At 40.1% G+C, this 17,943-nt stretch overlaps 1 protein-coding gene across 1 annotated transcript; it reads left to right on the top strand.

Moving 5' to 3' along the window:
- Positions 1-6,609: 6,609 nt before the first annotated feature.
- On the top strand, positions 6,610-17,461 carry LOC106135638 (putative ammonium transporter 2). Its single transcript, XM_060952653.1, has 12 exons — positions 6,610-7,131; positions 8,056-8,142; positions 8,646-8,844; positions 10,151-10,296; positions 11,121-11,284; positions 12,467-12,552; positions 12,976-13,058; positions 13,580-13,729; positions 14,661-14,738; positions 15,397-15,575; positions 16,120-16,239; positions 16,511-17,461. Exons 1-12 carry the CDS (start codon positions 6,978-6,980, stop codon positions 16,895-16,897), a joined length of 1,833 nt encoding a protein of 610 aa, XP_060808636.1. The 5' UTR covers positions 6,610-6,977; the 3' UTR covers positions 16,898-17,461.
- Positions 17,462-17,943: the final 482 nt, after the last annotated feature.

The raw sequence follows: 17,943 nt of genomic DNA, 5'->3' as shown, positions 1-17,943 counted from the left end.
ATAGTACAAATTCACTATATTTTCAAATTTAATAGTCTAGTTTTAATAGTCAGAGCCGTTTTCGAGAACGCCCTGTCGTACGCACTAGATAATCCTACTATTATTTATAAATGCGAAAGTTTGTAAGTATATCAGTATGGATGTTTGTTACTATTTTACGCAAAAACTACTAAACCGATTACGATGAAATTTGGTAGCGGTAGCTGAAGACCCAGAATAACATATAGTCTACTTTTTATCCCGGAGTTCCCGCGGGATTGATTGTTAAGTTATACATACATACATACATACATAAAATCACGCCTCTTTCCCGGAGGGGTAGGCAGAAACTACCTCTTTCCACTTGCCACGATCTCTGCATACTTCTTTTGCTTCGTCCACATTCATAACTCTCTTCATACAAGCTCGGCGGTTTCGGGTACTTTTGACCTGACCCTTTACCAGGACGTCCTTAATTTGATCAAGATACGTTCGTCTAGGTCTTCCCACTCCGACCTTTCCCTCCACACTCTCCTTGTATATCTGCTTAGTCAACCTGCTTTCATTCATCCTCTCCACATGACCGAACTATCTTAACATACCCTTTTCTATTCCTGTAACTACATCTTCTTTCACATCACAACATTCCCTTATCACGCTGTTCCTTATCCTGTCACTCAATTTCACACCCATCATACTCCTTAACGCTCTCATTTCCACTGCATTTATTCTGCTTTCATGCTTCTTTTGCCATACCCAACTTTCACTCCCATACATTAATGTCGGGACCAACACGCCCCTGTGCACAGCCAGTCGAGCCTTTTTGGATAGTTTCTGACTGCTCATAAAGGCATGCAAAGCTCCATTCACCATGTTCCCCGCGTTCACTCTCCTTTCAATATCACTATCATACTTGCCATCTGATGTAAACTTTGATCCTAGATATACAAACTCTTTCACTTGCTCCACTTTTTCTCCTCCAATCAAAATATTACATGCTGTCATTTCTTTCTCCATTTCAAAAACCAGTGTTTTAGTTTTACTTACGTTCACTTTCATTCCTTTCTCTTTTAAAGCTTCATGCATACAGTTTACCATCTCCTGTAACTCCTCCGCTGATGACGCCAGTATAACCTGATCGTCGGCATAGAGCAGACATTTGACGAGTAACTCATTCATCCTTAATCCACTTTTAGACTCTTTCAAATCTGTCAAACAGCTATCCATAAATAGGTTGAACAGCCACGGTGACGCAACACATCCTTGCCTAACACCTTTCTCAATCTTAAACCACTCAGTGTGCGCTCCGTTTATCCTGACACAAGCACTCGAATCCTCATATAAGGATTTCAGTGCTCGTATTAAGAGACTGCTCACCCCATGCATAGAAAGTGCTGACCACAATTCATTCCTCTCAACTCTGTCATAGGCCTTTTCCAGATCTACGAATGTGCAATAGACTTTTTGACTCTTGGCCAAAAACTTTTCGGCTATGCACCGCAAGGAAAAGACCTGATCAGTACATCCCATTCCCTTTCGAAATCCCGCTTGAGCATCCCATATTTTGTCATCAGTTTCATTCCTGACTCTATTAATCAATACCTTAGCATACAATTTGCCGACGACGCTAAGCAGGCTTATACCACGATAATTTTTGCAGTCCAGCTGTGACCCTTTTCCTTTGTAAAGTGGCACGATAACAGCCTTACACCAATCTTTTGGTACTCGGCCGCTTCTCCAACACAAATTGAAAAGGCAGTACAACTGACTAGCTACTACGCCTTTTCCTGCTTTAAGCATCTCGACCGACACTCTATCACACCCAGCAGCCTTTCCCGCTTTCATACTCTTAAGTGCTTCCACAATTTCGAACATTTCAATTTCGCCTTCCATCTCATTCTCTTTTTCTTCGCTATAGCAGAAATCTTTCTTATTTCTGTGGCGACATCTAGACGCCACTCGCCACAAACATCAAATCAAACAACTACTGTCAATCATCCCGAAGAAATTGACGCGCTCAACCAATAGCAGCGAAGAATCTAAGTCGCGATTTCAGAGATTTCACGGATTGGAGCTATATATACAACCTCCGACACAACATCGTCGGAGCCGCGGTTCCCCAGGCATAACACCTAGCCTGGCGGAAGATCTTCCCTTTGGTGGCGGTCGAGCCGAATCATCGCTCCCGCTACATTGGTGACCCCGACGTGATTGAAAGCAACCTTCTCCATCATCATCAACTCCAATCCTCAGCATCACTCCTCACTCTGCAAGCAGTCTCACAGCAAGCCAGCAACTGGGTATCGCAGCAGGTCCATCGCAGCCGACTCACCGAGCTTCCTGGTCCTGTCTCCACCCGTACTCACTCTCATCGACTTCAGCGACCGACGCATCTACCGCAGCCCACGCCTGGATCTCTTCGACGGCCGCTCTTCTCTCCAGCGTGGCAGCTCTGCACGATATCAACCGGCGCCAACAAGTCGACTTCGCTCTCTACTGTCTCGACTCACCGCAGACTACGAGCAACGCAACGGCTCACTCCTGACTCACTAGGACTTCGAGCAACTTCCGACTCACTGGAAGACAACTGGCACTTGCAAGCTACTGAAGCACAGATTGCACAGCAAGAACAAGACTTCAGACCTCCGGTCTTGGGGGGGAGTACTGTGGCGACATCTAGACGCCACTCGCCACAAACATCAAATCAAACAACTACTGTCAATCATCCCGAAGAAATTGACGCGCTCAACCAATAGCAGCGAAGAATCTAAGTCGCGATTTCAGAGATTTCACGGATTGGAGCTATATATACAACCTCCGACACAACATCGTCGGAGCCGCGGTTCCCCAGGCATAACACCTAGCCTGGCGGAAGATCTTCCCTTTGGTGGCGGTCGAGCCGAATCATCGCTCCCGCTACATTTCCTTCCTTTTTTTCAAATAAACTTTCAAAATAGTCCTTCCATATCTTTAGTACACATTCTTCTCCTTTCACAACGCTACCATCCTGGCATCTGATCCTAGTCAGCTCTCTGGTTATAGTATTTCCTCGGGCTGACCTTACGGATTTCCAGAATACTTTCAGATTTGACTGAAAGTCTTCTGATAGCCTTTTATCAAAATCCTCTTTATACTCTTCTTTCTTTCTAATCACAGCTTTCTTAACCAAATCTTTCATTTTCTTATATTCCTTACGTGCTTCATTCACATCTTCATCTATAACCTCTTGCATTCTTAAGTTAGCTTTTGCTGCTAACAAATCCAGCCATGCTTTCTTCTTTAATCGCACAAGTTCTTGCACATCTTTACTCATCCACGCATTTTTGTGATTTTTTCCTTTCCTTCTTCTACTTACACCACACACTTCAACAGCTACTTTCACAATTCTTTCTTTAAATTCCTTCCATCCATCTTCAATATCGCTCATTTCCTCTAAATCTTCAAATTCATCCTTCAGTCTATTAATATACTTCTTACCTACATCCATATCTTGCAAATTTTCTACTTTTACTCTTTCCAAAGCGCTGGTTTGCTCCCTTACCCTGTGCCGCCAGCGATTGAAGATACCCCTTATCCGGGATATCACCAGTACATGGTCCGAGTCAATGCCAGCACCGCGATATGCACGGGTATCCAGCACTTTGTTCTTCAATCTTTCATCTACAATCACAAAGTCTATCATACTTTTTAAAATACCTTCCACTCTTGTGTAGGTGTGGATCTCTTTATGTTGAAACATTGAGTTCGACACAAAAAGATCCCACTCTAGACAAATTTCTAATACACTTCTTCCATTATCATTCACCTTTTCGTCACCAAACGCACCAAGCACCTTTTCATATCCATCACGCTTTACACCCACCCATCCATTAAAATCACCTAACATAATAATCTTCTCATTTGGCTTGGTAACTTTCAATACTTCTCTTACACTATTCACTGTTAAGTTATTATAGGGTTTTCCACGCGGTCGAAGTCGCGGGCGGCCTCTAGTAAAAGAATATGACGGAAACAATTGCATTGCATAGCGACATCTATCGTCGAATAGAAAAAGTCGTGAGTATTGCCATCTGTTGACGAATAGTTACATCAAAATTATTCTTTCACTGCTTTTCTTGAAAATATTTTTGCTCTGTATCATAAGCTGCTTGGCTTACATAGATGGCGTTACATGTCTTATTATCACTACACTACATTCATGTCTCCATTCATACTTATCACTTTATTTCTTACGAGGTTATACAAAGAACTGAGATTCAAAGAGAGTAACAGGTTGATAGCCCATAGTTGTGACGTCATGCCGCCGTGGTCTACCATGCGCCCCTCTTCACCACCTAGAGACCCTTTATTCAAGCGCGTGCTCTCTTTTGCTATACCTTTTTAATCGAAGGGGAAATCCTTTTTACGGACAACCCCCCGGGTCTTCACCCGGGAGAGTGCGGGACTCCTGGCACCTAGTATACCAGCCTACCCACTAAAACCCCTCCGTTCGCCCTTCTTGCCATTTTGAATTTTGAGGGCATCATGGGATCGCAGGCATTTCACCACGATACCCTCTGGCTGCCCGGCGCTTCTGTGCCCTCTTGCTATACCTACCTATCTACTTCAGGTAGCTCGCTATCCTCAGGCGTCTACTTGCTACATCATCTTAAGCAAAATCCACGCTCTTATTAATTATGTAGAACTAGTCCAATAGAGATTGTCGTAATTCTATGAATTTTTAAATTAGGTATCTCTCTCTTATCAGCCTTACCTGCGACTTTTAACCTAAACATCACATTAGTAGTCTAAAAGAAGAATCACAAGTTCGTAAGGCTTTCCCTTGATTGACTTTTACAAATGGCGGTAAAACAAATAATATAAAGTTATTATCTAAAAAAACCATTCAACCTTCAAAATCTTCCAAGTAAAGTTAACAAATTATCGTTCTATCACAAATTAAATACCTACTTAAATCCAAAAATAAAACGTAACTTTTAAATTGATACAAGTAAAAACCGGATTGAAGGCATGATACTGTCAAAGATCTCGCACATTGGTGCTAATGTGGAATTACTGACTTTAACTGGTCATTTTCCATGTTCAGACACGTGTTGTACGATTTTATACGTACATACATATGGTCACGTCTATATCCCTTGCGGGGTAGACAGAGCCAACAATCTTGAAAAGACTGAATGGCCACGTTCAGCTATTTGGCTTAATGATAGAATTGAGATTCAAATAGTGACAGGTTGCTAGCCCATCGCCTAAAATAAAAAGAATCCCAAGATTGTAAGCCTATCCCTTAGTCGCCTTTTACGACATCCATGGGAAAGAGATGGAGTGGTCCTATTCTTTTTTGTATTGGTGCCGGGAACCACACGGCACTTACGATTTTATACATCTAGGTATCTATATATTTGGATCATCGTCTTTTTTATCAAGCTTAATGATACTTTTTAAAAATCTATATTGGATTAGGCATTAGTCTTCTATCTCACCTGATGGGAAGTGACGATGAAAACGAAGATGTTACATGCCTCTCCAAGAGATACCCATTTATTCTACTTTTTAACGTTCGCGGACAGTACTTGTCTGAGAATATAGACGCAGGCAGTTCATTCCACACCTTAGCCACTCAAACCTAATAGGAGCCTCTTAAAGCGTTCAACATTGGTACCTACTTATCTACATACATCCCCGCCCTGAGCCTGTGCACTTTGAAATGGACACTTCTTTCAAGCTGTAGCGTTTGTGCTGACTGGAAAAAAACCTGTCTTTTACCACATGTATTATGACACTGTAAGGCATCGATTAGCAGTCAACTACTTACATATGTACTTAGAAATGAATCATTAGAAAAATTAAATGGACGCAGATCCTTAACTGTCTTAACCTAACCCAAAAAATGCCTTGAAATTATACAAGTAGGTACGCTATAAAGGTTTGGATTTTTGATTGGTTAGGAATACCGCCTTCCCAATATATTTTTTAATCCAAAAATGTCACGTCTGCGTACAGTTCATAAAAATAGTCCGTAGCAGGTATAGTATGTATCTAAATGTTATGTTGAACAGATTAGCAAAGAGCTTTATGTTGGGTACGAACGTGAAACAAAAAAACGGTGGAGGTGCCAACACTTTTCTACACAGGATTTCGAGAGGCGCGTTTTAAAAAACCTGACTCTGACTGACCTAATAAAGAATGAGTGCACTTTATTGCACAAAAAATTGTAAAATACTTATCCTAACTAAGCTAAGATAATGTACCTACTTACCTACTAAACATCCATACCTACATATAGATGCGTCTATATCTTGCGGGATAGACAGAGCTGCTCTCGAAAAAACTGATATCGCCTACAAGAAGAATCACAAGTTTACAAACATAGCCCTTAGTCGCCTTCTTATTTTATTCTGAACCCCCCAAATTGACTGATTTCCAAAAATTGTGAAAGAAAACATTGGTTACCTACACCTTTATAGAAATCAATTATTTAGTTTTTTTTAGTTAAGTACCTATGCCACATCCATATAATTTTGTACATCGTGTCACGCGACAAAAAAATGCTCAAGCAATGACAACCAGTATAAAAGACACTGAAAAAGGCATTTCAGGCTCATTTCAGTATAAGACTTCGGTTTAAACTTTATTTTGTGTTAAAAAATTGGAGTGAAAAAAAAATGTTTTCAATTTTTTTACACGAACTGTGTGTGGCCTGATTAAATTATCAAATAATGAAGACGGACAATATTTTGAATAAAAAATTATAAAGAATGGACAATATATTGAATAGGTTATCACTTTAATCAAATTATTACGTCTTAATTTAAAATTAACTTTAATACATATTAATTACTGCACATCGACTTAATTCAAACAAAACCCATCAATCTTTCAAATTAAAATTTTTAATTATTTCTTAAAAAAAAAATTTAAGTAAAAAAAAAAGAGTTAAATTTAATTAAAAAAAGTTCAATCAAGATCTGAAATAGAAGAAAGGAAATCAAACAAAGATGGATTACAACGACACTCTGTACCCCCGCATAGGACTTCGGTCCCCAAACCTCACGAACACCACAGTGAGTCTCCAAGAAAATTTTGAAATCGACTTGGAAGACACCAACTGGATTTTGACGAACTCTTTCATCATCTTTACCATGCAGACTGGTCAGTATCTTTATTTAGCCCCTCCCGTACTAGGTTTCACTGAAACTCATTGAGCAACCTCATCATCACACATGCATGTGCTGAGTGGAAACCCTTTGGTCGCATCATGTAATTTTTTATCTATACTAATATTATAAAGCTGAAGCGTTTGTTTGTTTGAACGCGCTAATCTCAGGAACTACTGGTTCGAATTGAAAAATTCTTTTTGTGTTGAAAAGACCATTAATCGAGGAAGGCTTTAGGCTATATAACATCACGCTGCAACTATTAGGAGCGAAGAAATAATGGAAAATGTGAAAAAAATCAGGGAAAATATTATATAATTCATCCTTGAGGGCTTCAATGATGCCCAAAATAACTATTCCACGCGGACGAAGTCGCGGGTACAGCTAGTTTTTATTATTATGAATAATTCAATGTCACTTTTTGCGCCAAATAAAGATTTTTCTTTCTTTTTCTTTAACTTGGTGAGCGCTGAAGTAGTCTAAAATAAAAGTCGCCGGGTGGCGAAGTGGAAAGATAAATGTAGGAAAGCGGTCCTCAGGCCCAGAAGCACTGTGGCGCAGGGCGCATTTCGTTACACGAAAAGATGAGAGGAGTAACGACGCGACCGAGCAGGACAACAGAACTAACGCCGTTCTTTATCGCGCGAAAAACTATCGCTGTCCCTTTTCACCTTACAAACTTGGCTTACAAACTTGGGATTCTTTTTTAGGCGATGGGCTAGCAACCTGTCACTATTTGAATCTCAATTCTATCATTAAGCCAAATAGCTGAATGTGGCCATTCAGTCTTTTCAAGACTATTGGCTCTGTCTACCCCGCAAAGGATATAGACGTGACCATATGTATGTACCTATGTCCCTTTTCACGACCTATTAAAAAGCGAAACAGCTATTAGTGGAGTAACACAATCGTGTTGCAGGTTTCGGAATGTTGGAGTCGGGCTGCGTGTCCATAAAAAACGAGGCTAACATCATGATGAAGAACTTAGCTGACATCTCTCTTGGTGGTGAGTGTAAAATCGTAATGTTTTAAATATTATAAGCTTACAGCTGTTATTCTCAAATCAAATTCAAAATTATGATTCATGTGCCGGGTTGCCGGCACTAATACAAAAAAGAATAGGACCACTCCATCTCTTTCCCATGGATGTCGTAAAAGGCGCCTAGGCTAGGCGATAGGCTTATGAAATTGCGATCCCTTTTTTAGGCGATGGGCTAGCAACCTGTCACAATTTTTTTTTTTTTTTTTATACGGGGCAAATTACACTGATTGAGTTAGCCTCGAAGTAAGTTCTTTGAGACTTGTGTTACGAGATACTAACTCAACGATACTATATTTTATAATAAATACATACATAGATAAACTTCCAAGACCCAGGCCAATCAGAGAAAGTTCTTTTCTCATCATGCCCTGGCCGGGATTCGAACCCGGGACCTCCGATGCCACAGACAAGCGTATTACCGCTGCGCCACAGAGGCCGTTAGTATCCATATATTAACCTCTCCGCAGGATTAACCTACTGGATCTTCGGGTACGGCATGTCCTTCGGTCAGGGCGCGTACTCCAACTCCTTCATTGGGCTGGGGGACTTCCTAGTGGACCCTCCGGTGGGAGACGCCCTCATGGGGCCCGTGCTAGCTTCCTTCCTGTTCCAACTGTCGTTTGCAACCACTGCCACTACCATTGTCAGTGGGGCGATGGCTGAGAGGTAATCTTAGATTTATTTGTCGGAAAACGTTGGTTTAATTTTCGACAATTCTATGAAATCTATACTAATATTATAAAGCTGAAGAGTTTGTTTGTTTGAACGTGATTATCTCAGGAACTACACTGGTTCGAATTGGAAGATTCTTTTTGCGTTGAATAGACCATTTATCGAGGAAGGCTATATAACGTCACGCTGCAACTATAAGGAGCAAAGAAATAATGGAAAATGTGAAAAAAAAACGGGTAAAAATATTCATCCTTGAGAGCTTCAATGATGCCCAAAATAACTATTCCACGCGGACGAATTCGCGGGCACAGCCAGTTTCATTATATAAGTGTTAATCTGTGGTGTTCGTAAAGAGTTTATAGAAAAACCCCACTTCAGCAAAGTCAAAATCTAGCTTACAATCTGTGATCGTGTTCACAAGAGGATCCCGGGTTCTTCTCCAGAGAAGTGAAGACACAACCAACGCCCGATACGCGCGACGCTGTTTTTATCGCGCGAAAAACTATCGCTATTTCGCTTTTTATTACGTCGTGTAGTTCTCGGCAACAATGGAAAAAATGAATACGACCACTCCATCTCTTTCCCATGGTTGTCGTAAAAGGCGACTAAGGTATGGGCTTATATGACGGCCTCTGTGGCTCAGCGGTAGTACGCTTGTCTGTGACACCGGAGGTCCCGGGTTCGAATCCCGGTCAAGGCATGATGAGAAAAGAACTTTTTCTGATTGTCCTGGGTCTTGGATGTTTATCTATATAAGTATTTATTATAAAATATAGTATCGTTGAGTTAGTATCTCGTAACACAAGTTTCGAACTTACTTCGAGGCTAACTCAATCAGTGTAATTTGTCCCGTATATATTTATTTATTTATTTATTTTTATTTATTTATATACTTGGGATACCTGTTTCAGGCGATGGTCTAGCACCCTGTCACTATTTGAATCTCAATTCTGTCATTAAGCCAAACAGCTTAAAGTGGCCTTTCAGTCTTTCGATGACTGTTTAATCTGTCTACGCAGGGGATATAGACGTGATTATATGTTATGTGAAACGGGTACAGCGAAATTTTTTCGCGCGATAAAGTTTTATATTAGTTATTAAGCTTAAGCAACTGCGCATACGCGTTTAGGATGCTAAGTTGGAACAATTTTAGTTATTAAGAAACCTTGTATCTTATTAGTTAGTGTCTGTTGTGTTGCCTAATAAATAAATAAATAAATAGATAAAAACGGCGTCGCGCGTGACATTCTACGGGGGCTGGCGGCGATATATGTACTTACTTATACATTTATTCTTTCAGATGCAATTTCAAAGCGTACTGCCTCTTCTCTTTTCTGAATACCATCGTTTACTGTGTGCCCGCGGGCTGGGTGTGGGGTTCTCATGGGTTCCTCAACAAAATGGGCGCGGTCGACATCGCCGGCTCGGGTCCCGTACATCTGATAGGTAATCTATACTAATATTTGAACGCGCTAATCTCAGGAACTACTGGTTCGAATTGAAAAATTATTTTTGCGTTGAATAGACCATTTATCGAGGAAGGCTTTAGGCTATACAACATTACGCTGCAATTATAAGAAGCTAAGAAATAAGGGAAAATTTGAAAAATACTTGAGTGCTTCAATTATGCCCAAAATAACTATTCCACGCAGACGAAGTTGCGGGCACAGCTAGTTATATATACGGGACAAATTACACTGATTGAATTAGCCTCGAAGTAAGTTCGAGACTTGTGTTACGAGATACTAACTCAACTATAATGTATTTTATAATAAATACTTATATACATAAACATCCAAGACCCAGGCCAATCTGAAAAAGTTCTTTTCTCATCCATGCCCTGGGCTGGATTCGAACCCGGGACCTCCGATGTCGCAGACAAGCGTACTACCGCTGCGCCACAGAGGCCGTCGAATTTGACTTTTTATGCTGCGATAGTAAGTCACCAACTTAGCGTCGGTGGACGAAAGTTTAAGCTGTCGTAATAAAATAGCTTAATGCGTTATTAAAGTTACAGTTGCGTAGTGTAAAGTAAGCTGTTAAAGTGTTACAAGTCCCAACTAATATTCTAAAGGCGAAAGTATTTTTTTTTGTTTGTAAACTCTTTACGCGTTATCTATTCAACCAATCTTCTTCGCGTACGTATACATAATTAAGTCTGGAGAAAGACAAATTTTTCATCGCAGTAAAATCACATACCTAGTATTTGCGTAAAACCTGTAAACATTCTACAGGATAAAAGCTAGTACCTATTGAATTATTCTTGACAGGTGGGTCATCAGCCTTCGCCTCAGCTTTGATGCTTGGCCCACGTCTGGGAAGGTACGAGAAAGGTTTAGCGCCTCTTCCCCTGGGCAACCCCGTCAATGCAGTCATGGGCACCTTCGTGCTGTGGTGGGGATGGCTGGCGTTTAATTCTGGAAGTACTTATGGGGTATGTCTGATTCCATAGAAAACCTATATAACTGCTCAGGAACCGATGCACTTACAGGAGGCAAAATGTTATGAGAAAACCTGTAAATTCAGGCAACTAGATGTGAAACCATGATAAATTAAATCAAAGGTTAGGTTCTAATGCAGATGTTGTGGAGATCTGACTGAATTATTAAAAAAAAATTAAAAAAAGTAATGTTTTGAAACCTAACTGACCTGTTATAAGATCATGGTTATAGGCGCGCCTCGAGATCCTCTTCAGAGAGGTGAGGGCTAACGTGAGAAAGATGCTAATATTACGTATGTCTAATTTACATAATATGTACGTATAACGTCACTTTTACTATGAATGAGTCTGTTTCTAGCCTAAACAAAGACATCAATAGTACAATTATGTATTGACGAAAAAGAGATTTATGAAACAAAAGGTCTGTCTTACGGTCATTCATGTTCCTTCAAAGCGTTAAAGTCATCCATAATCTTTTCAAAGGAAATCACTGTCAATTTTACCATGAACACGACCAAGGTCGCAGAAAACTGAATAATTGAGTTAAAATGGTCTGCATAATGTAGCAAAACGAGCAATTAGAGAAACTCCGAGTGCATTAACTTGATTGTATGTAAACACCGCCATTTTAAATTTAGATCGGTCTACAAAATGGCGGCTATTTGACGCACGCTACGACGATTAGTAGGCTTATTGCAAGATCGTTAGTTGGATAGTTTGAATATTCATGTGGATTGTTCATAAGCCGTCCTTTTTTTAAATTTATGTGTAAATAAAACTTATTCTATGATTGGGTTCCCCTGGCAACAGTATCACGCAATTGCCGGGAGTCGCCGTGAACTTGACTTTTAAATTCCTGAATCGTATCGTAGTTTGTGGATAATAAGCAGACCCGTCCTGAAGGTTTATTCTGTATCTGTGCCAAAAATTATCAAATCAAAATCGGTCTAGGAGATATTTCGTTTCTTTGCGTATGGTGACATCTCCAAACGTTCCACGCCATTACCCAATCACAGAGCGTGTGCTAAATCGCGCAAGCTAAATTTCAACGTCGTCTCTCGCGCAATTCCCCAGGCATAAGATTCTCTATTTGTGGCGGTCGAGCCTGAATCACTATACACCATAAAAACAACAAAGAACAATATTTTTCTATATATTTATTTGTTGCATTGGCAGGTGAGTGGCGCAAAATGGCAGTACGCAGCGAGAGCTGCCGTCATGACCATGATGGGGTCTTTCGGGGGAGGATGTTTTGGTTTGCTGTGTGTATTTTACTATTCTTCCTACTGGCTTTAGATCCGGTAAAGGGGCACCCCAGGGCCCACTCTGGAGACGAGCCCGGGGTGCGCCTTTAAATCCTGGATTGGGTAAGTCAGGTTTTTATACGAAGCGACTCCGCCGTCTGAACTCCGCAACCTTGGCAGGAACGTAATCTCTTTTGGATCATGGCAAAAGCTGTACTAGATTAATTTGCCTATTCCCTCAGTCGCTTTTTCCGACAACCATGGGTAAGATAGGAATGCCGGGAACCACACGGCCACTTATTCACAAACGTTACCACGTACCAGCTTAAACCAACCCCCTTTCCCTTTTTATTATGACTTGAAACGAGACAGCGATAGTTTTTCGAGCTATAAACGGTTACGAGGGCAGGTCAGGGTATTTATAATTTCCTTCTGTTCCAGATTCACGATGATAAAAAACAAAGGTAGAGCTGAAGTTATGGATCTCATCAACAGTGTCTTAGGATCTTTGGTGTCTATAACAGGTTAGTAACTTAACCTTCATGTGTACTAGCTTCCGCCCGCGACTCCGTCCGCGCGGATGTCGGTCTTCGCGTGGATGTTATTTCTCCATTTTGAGTAACTCTGACAATGACATCTTATAAATATCTATTGCACCCAAATACGGCTAGACGAATCAATTATTTTTACTTTTACTATGATTTTTCTTAGCTACCATACAATTATGGAAACGTTTTACTAAATTAATGTACTTTAATATTTATTTCGACGCCATTTAAATTTAAAAGACAATATGGACGCACGAATATTTTTACGATACTGAAGCTTGCACAAAATAATAATGCTTATTCCTATAGTCGCCTTTAACGACGTCATTATTAGTCTATGTCTAACGCAATCCACGAGAAACCAACGCTGAATTCTAGTGCTGGGAACCACACCGGATAATTTATGCTTTTTTTTTTAATCCAATGTGTACCCACAAATAATTTTACAGTTATGTCAAAATCAAATTTATGTCAAAAAAAGTTACCGACAATTTCAGCGGGATGTTTCCTGTACCGAGCGTGGGAGGCGCTAGTTATTGGTGTTATAGGGGCGGCTATAGCCTGTATCGCAGGCCCCCTGTTCGACCGGATCAAGGTCGACGACCCCGTGGGGGCCTCAGCTGTTCATGGGGCCTGCGGGTTTTGGGGTAAATATAAAATTTATACTAATCACTTACACCAAGTTTGTACATTAACCGCTGCTCTTATAATGAGACTAAGTTTGCAATACGGGTTAAGTACCTCTGCAAATGTAGCGGATACAAGTAAGATGAGAATCAGTTCGCGTAGACTGACTTAGCAAATCCGGGATCGTATCGTGCAGACTCTGGGCGCCTCTCCTTTATTGGAAGGTAAGTAAATCTAGTAATAAGAAAACCGAGCAGTAGTTTTTGCAATGCAGATTCAGGAAAATAGAGGTACCTATATGTTAACAAGCTGGGTTATATTATTAAGTAATGATTATTTATAATATTTATAGCATATATAAGTAGATATGATGTGCTTTATGATATTCAATAAAGATCTTGAATTGAATTGATATATTGATAATAGAAAAGGCTTTAACTTAGCGCCACCTACTTATCTTTTCTCTGCGGGAAGTTTTATACACAATTTATAGATTACCTGGAAGAGATCGCTTTTAGTGATAAGGTCGCCTTTTGCTAGCAGCAAGCAGTTTTTAAAACATGTGAATTTTCTGCAATTTATTGTGGTGCTATAAGACTTATTGTATTGTTATGCTTCCTGGCAGAAGGCTGATAATAATCACTTCATTTCATTGTTAAACTCCTGGATTATTCGTATATTTATAACTGGGTCAGCTCTGCAGAACCGACTCAAATGGGACAAACCAGAAGAATAATGGCTAGTCTTAGATCAAACCTTTGCTTGGCACTATCCAAAGGCTAATTGTACAATGCAACTAAAGCCGTTGAAAAATTGTGCCATTGGAGTACATAACATCGTCTGTCGCGCGGTTCCCCAGGCACAACACCTAGCCTGGCGGAAGATCTTCCCTTTGGTGGCGGTCGAGCCGAATCATCGCTCCCGCTACAGAATTATATTTCTTTTTTACAGGAGTGATCGCTGTGGGTCTCTTTGCCGACAACCCAATTCCTATGGACACAACCAACGGAAGATCTGGACTTTTTAAAGGTAGGGTATGTTAGAAAAATGCATCACTAAAATCTTTTCATCGCATCGTTGTGTCTCAACTAAGGTATATTTTAGCCCAATGCACATGTTCTCGTTCACAAGTCTTGCACACACATGGATATTAAGAACTCCCTTTGTTGCACATAAATTATAACAAAAATAACTTATCCTAAACTTATGCTAAAGTGATGTACAAAAGGCCTAATTGCATTATGTAACCACAAGAACATTCCATGAAGAGAATATTGCACGTTGTGTGTGGAGTTCAGCTATTAGTACGACACCGATTTGATCAAGATCCATCGTTTCCCTAGTCCTGACCCTTCCAATCTAACATTCCCATTTATGGTGCCGTGTGGTTCCCGGCAGTGCCGTGTGGGGTTCCCGGCACCAATACAAAAAAGAATCACTCCATCTCTTTCCCGTGGATGTCGTAAAAGGCGACTAAGGGATAGGCTAGCAAACTTGGGATTCTTTTTTAGGCGATGGGCTAGCAACCTGTCACTATTGGAATCTCAATTCTATCATTAAGCCAAATAGCTGAATGTGGCCATTCAGTCCTTTCAAGACTGTTGGCTCTGTCTACCCCGCAAGGGATATAGACGTGACCATATGTATGTATGTATGTATTCCCATTTACGTGGTCAATTGATTCCAGGTGGTGGCTGGTACCTCCTAGGCGTTCAGGCGTTAACAGCCATCTGCCTGATGACGTGGGCCTCCCTCGTGACCATGGCACTGCTGTGGCTCATCGACAAGATTATGCCCATTAGGATGGACCCTTATGAAGAGTTATTGGGCGCTGACTTGACTGAGCACAGGATTAGACATGGTCAAGTAAGTTTTGGGAAAATATTCGTCGTTTCCAATTAGGTGTCGACCTTATGAGTCTTAGTTGTCATGTCAGACTATTTTTGCTGTAAAATTCGAATTCAAATTCTAAATTCAAAATTTTTATTCGTTATTATAGGATACTTCATATCGCTTAATAATTGTCATTTCTTTCGGTTTCACAACATTGGTTGACGTCAAATAAATTACTTAAAACTAAGTTTACTGCCGCTTCCAAAGCGTCAGTGCAGAAGAAGCGGTAACAAAAAGCCATAGCACCATAATTTCGTGTCTTTCTCTTGTGTCGATGATCCAAGTTATTAACTTGGTATTAAATTATCTACTTCTTAGTTCATTCCTTCATATCGTCCCGTTCGAGAACACAAAATAAGTAAACCTAACCCATATTGGATAGTTACACATCCAGTTGTCTGTCAGTCAGTCAGTTTTTTTCCCTTAATAAAAAAAAACAGTTCGTTATAAAATTACCGTGATTTTGTCCATGTTTAAAAAACTTACATAAAATAAATAATTGATTCATTGATCTCAGGTGGGAGTATCGCGCGCAGTCTCAGCGCTACGTCCGTACCACCGCAGCAACAGCATCGAAGAAGTCGACGGCATTGGAGTGAATACGGGACACGGCGTTATATTGGAGAAACTCAATGATGTAAGTAAAGCTTCGTTATCTCTGCTTTCTCTGCCTCATTCGGAAGCTTACGTTATATCCGGCCTAAAGGACCATTTGTCCGGCCCGAAGGACCATCGCTTATATTTTAACATCTTGTTCTTCTACTTCGAATCCTCATGTCTAATCCATCCATAAAGTAACTCAATGGGACTAGTGGGATAGACCGGCTTTTTAAATCTAGCCAGATTTTTTAAAGTAAACTGTAAACACTCTTATTTTAAATCTTCATACTATTTATTCATCTTTCCAGCTCAAAAACAAGAAAGCGAAGGATGGTAACCTAAAAATGTTCACAAACAAAGCATTCGAAGACGACCACGGTCAGACAATGACAAGAAAAAAGGGTATTTTGAATCGAGCCAGCAACCCCGCGAACGATCTCCACCGCGCTCTAGACTCTATGGTACTAGAGATGAACGGCGCGAAATTGAAAAATAGAACAAGCGGGGAATGTTCCAGAACGCAAGTCATACCTGAAGAGATTAAAGGGAAAAAGTTGAAAGAATTGACGGTAGAAGAATTGGAGGATGTAGAAGAAATAAATGCGAATATGGATAGATTCAGACATAGATTTGGCGAGGAAGATTATAAAAAAGATGTGTTGCGCGCTAATAGTAATATAAGATGGATTGATTAGGCTACATATAGGATAATTATTGATATTTTTCTAAATAACACTATGACATTAAGATTTTTTTCCTAAAGATACACATATCACGTCCTAAGCAAGAGAAGGGAAGCAAAAATGGCATAAACAAGACATCCGCCCGCGTAGTATGTCACGCGCGACGCTGTTTTTTTGCGCGAAAAACTATTGCGGTCCTGTTTCACGTCATAATAAAAAGCGAAACAGCGACAGCTTTTCACGCAATTATAAACACGTACAGGAAATTTGCATTCGTCGATTATGCATGAAAAGAGTAATAAGTGTAGAAGAAGCGAGAGGTCTGTAAGGATCGTAGCAAGTGGACATCAGTAGTCTTTGCCTACCCCAATGGGAGACAGGCGTGATGGTATGTGATGTAACATGATTCGAAACGTCCGTGATAAAATAAAGGTGTGTTGCGCGTTTAACACCTGTATTATTTGTTAATAGTATAATACAACACGTAAGTTTAAAATCAATGTTTTTGGGTAGGGTCGTCCAATTAATATAACGATAACCGAACCCTAACAAAACAAGCCGTAAAAGCAGAATCATGGTCGCCGACCCTTAAATTGGCAGTGTATGTACTGGCATACATTAACTTTGTAAAAATATTTGACATAGTATAATAAAAATGTCTGTGTCACAAATCATTTTAATTCATTGCAATACTAATTATTTTTATAAGGAAAAATAAAACACGTCTCTAACAACACTTATTTTGACATTCGGTCTCGAAAATGGCGGCCCGGCGTAGCTCATCTGTGTTGACTAAGGTATTTATATTAACTTGGTTTGACATGGTTTGTGGTGTTTTTATGAACTATATTTTATGCATAACAGTATAATCGAATGGATTTGATATGTTTTTGTGTATGGTGACTTTGTGTTTTGAGTTTATTTTGGTCGGTAAACTGATGTATGCTGTGGCATACATTGCCAAATTCGTAATGAAAGACCCTTCGTTTTGTCTGTATGACACAGCATACATTGCCAAGTTTGTAATGAAATGCTTTATTTGTAATTTGCAAGATACC

This window comes from Amyelois transitella, chromosome 29 (genome assembly GCF_032362555.1).
Source record: "Amyelois transitella isolate CPQ chromosome 29, ilAmyTran1.1, whole genome shotgun sequence".
NCBI lineage: Eukaryota > Metazoa > Arthropoda > Insecta > Lepidoptera > Pyralidae > Amyelois > Amyelois transitella.
Note: the sequence above shows the minus strand (reverse complement) of the source record. Positions and strands in the feature narration are given on the sequence as shown.

What these genes read in the sequence shown, in the direction of transcription:
- LOC106135638 (XM_060952653.1), top strand. Translation starts at nt 6,978, where the DNA reads ATGGATTACAACGACACTCTGTACCCCCGCATAGGACTTCGGTCCCCA. An exon ending in AAGATCTGGACTTTTTAAAG is followed by an intron (nt 14,739 to 15,396) that starts GTAGGGTATGTT and finishes AATTGATTCCAG; the next exon opens with GTGGTGGCTGGTACCTCCTA. An exon ending in ACAGGATTAGACATGGTCAA is followed by an intron (nt 15,576 to 16,119) that starts GTAAGTTTTGGG and finishes CATTGATCTCAG; the next exon opens with GTGGGAGTATCGCGCGCAGT.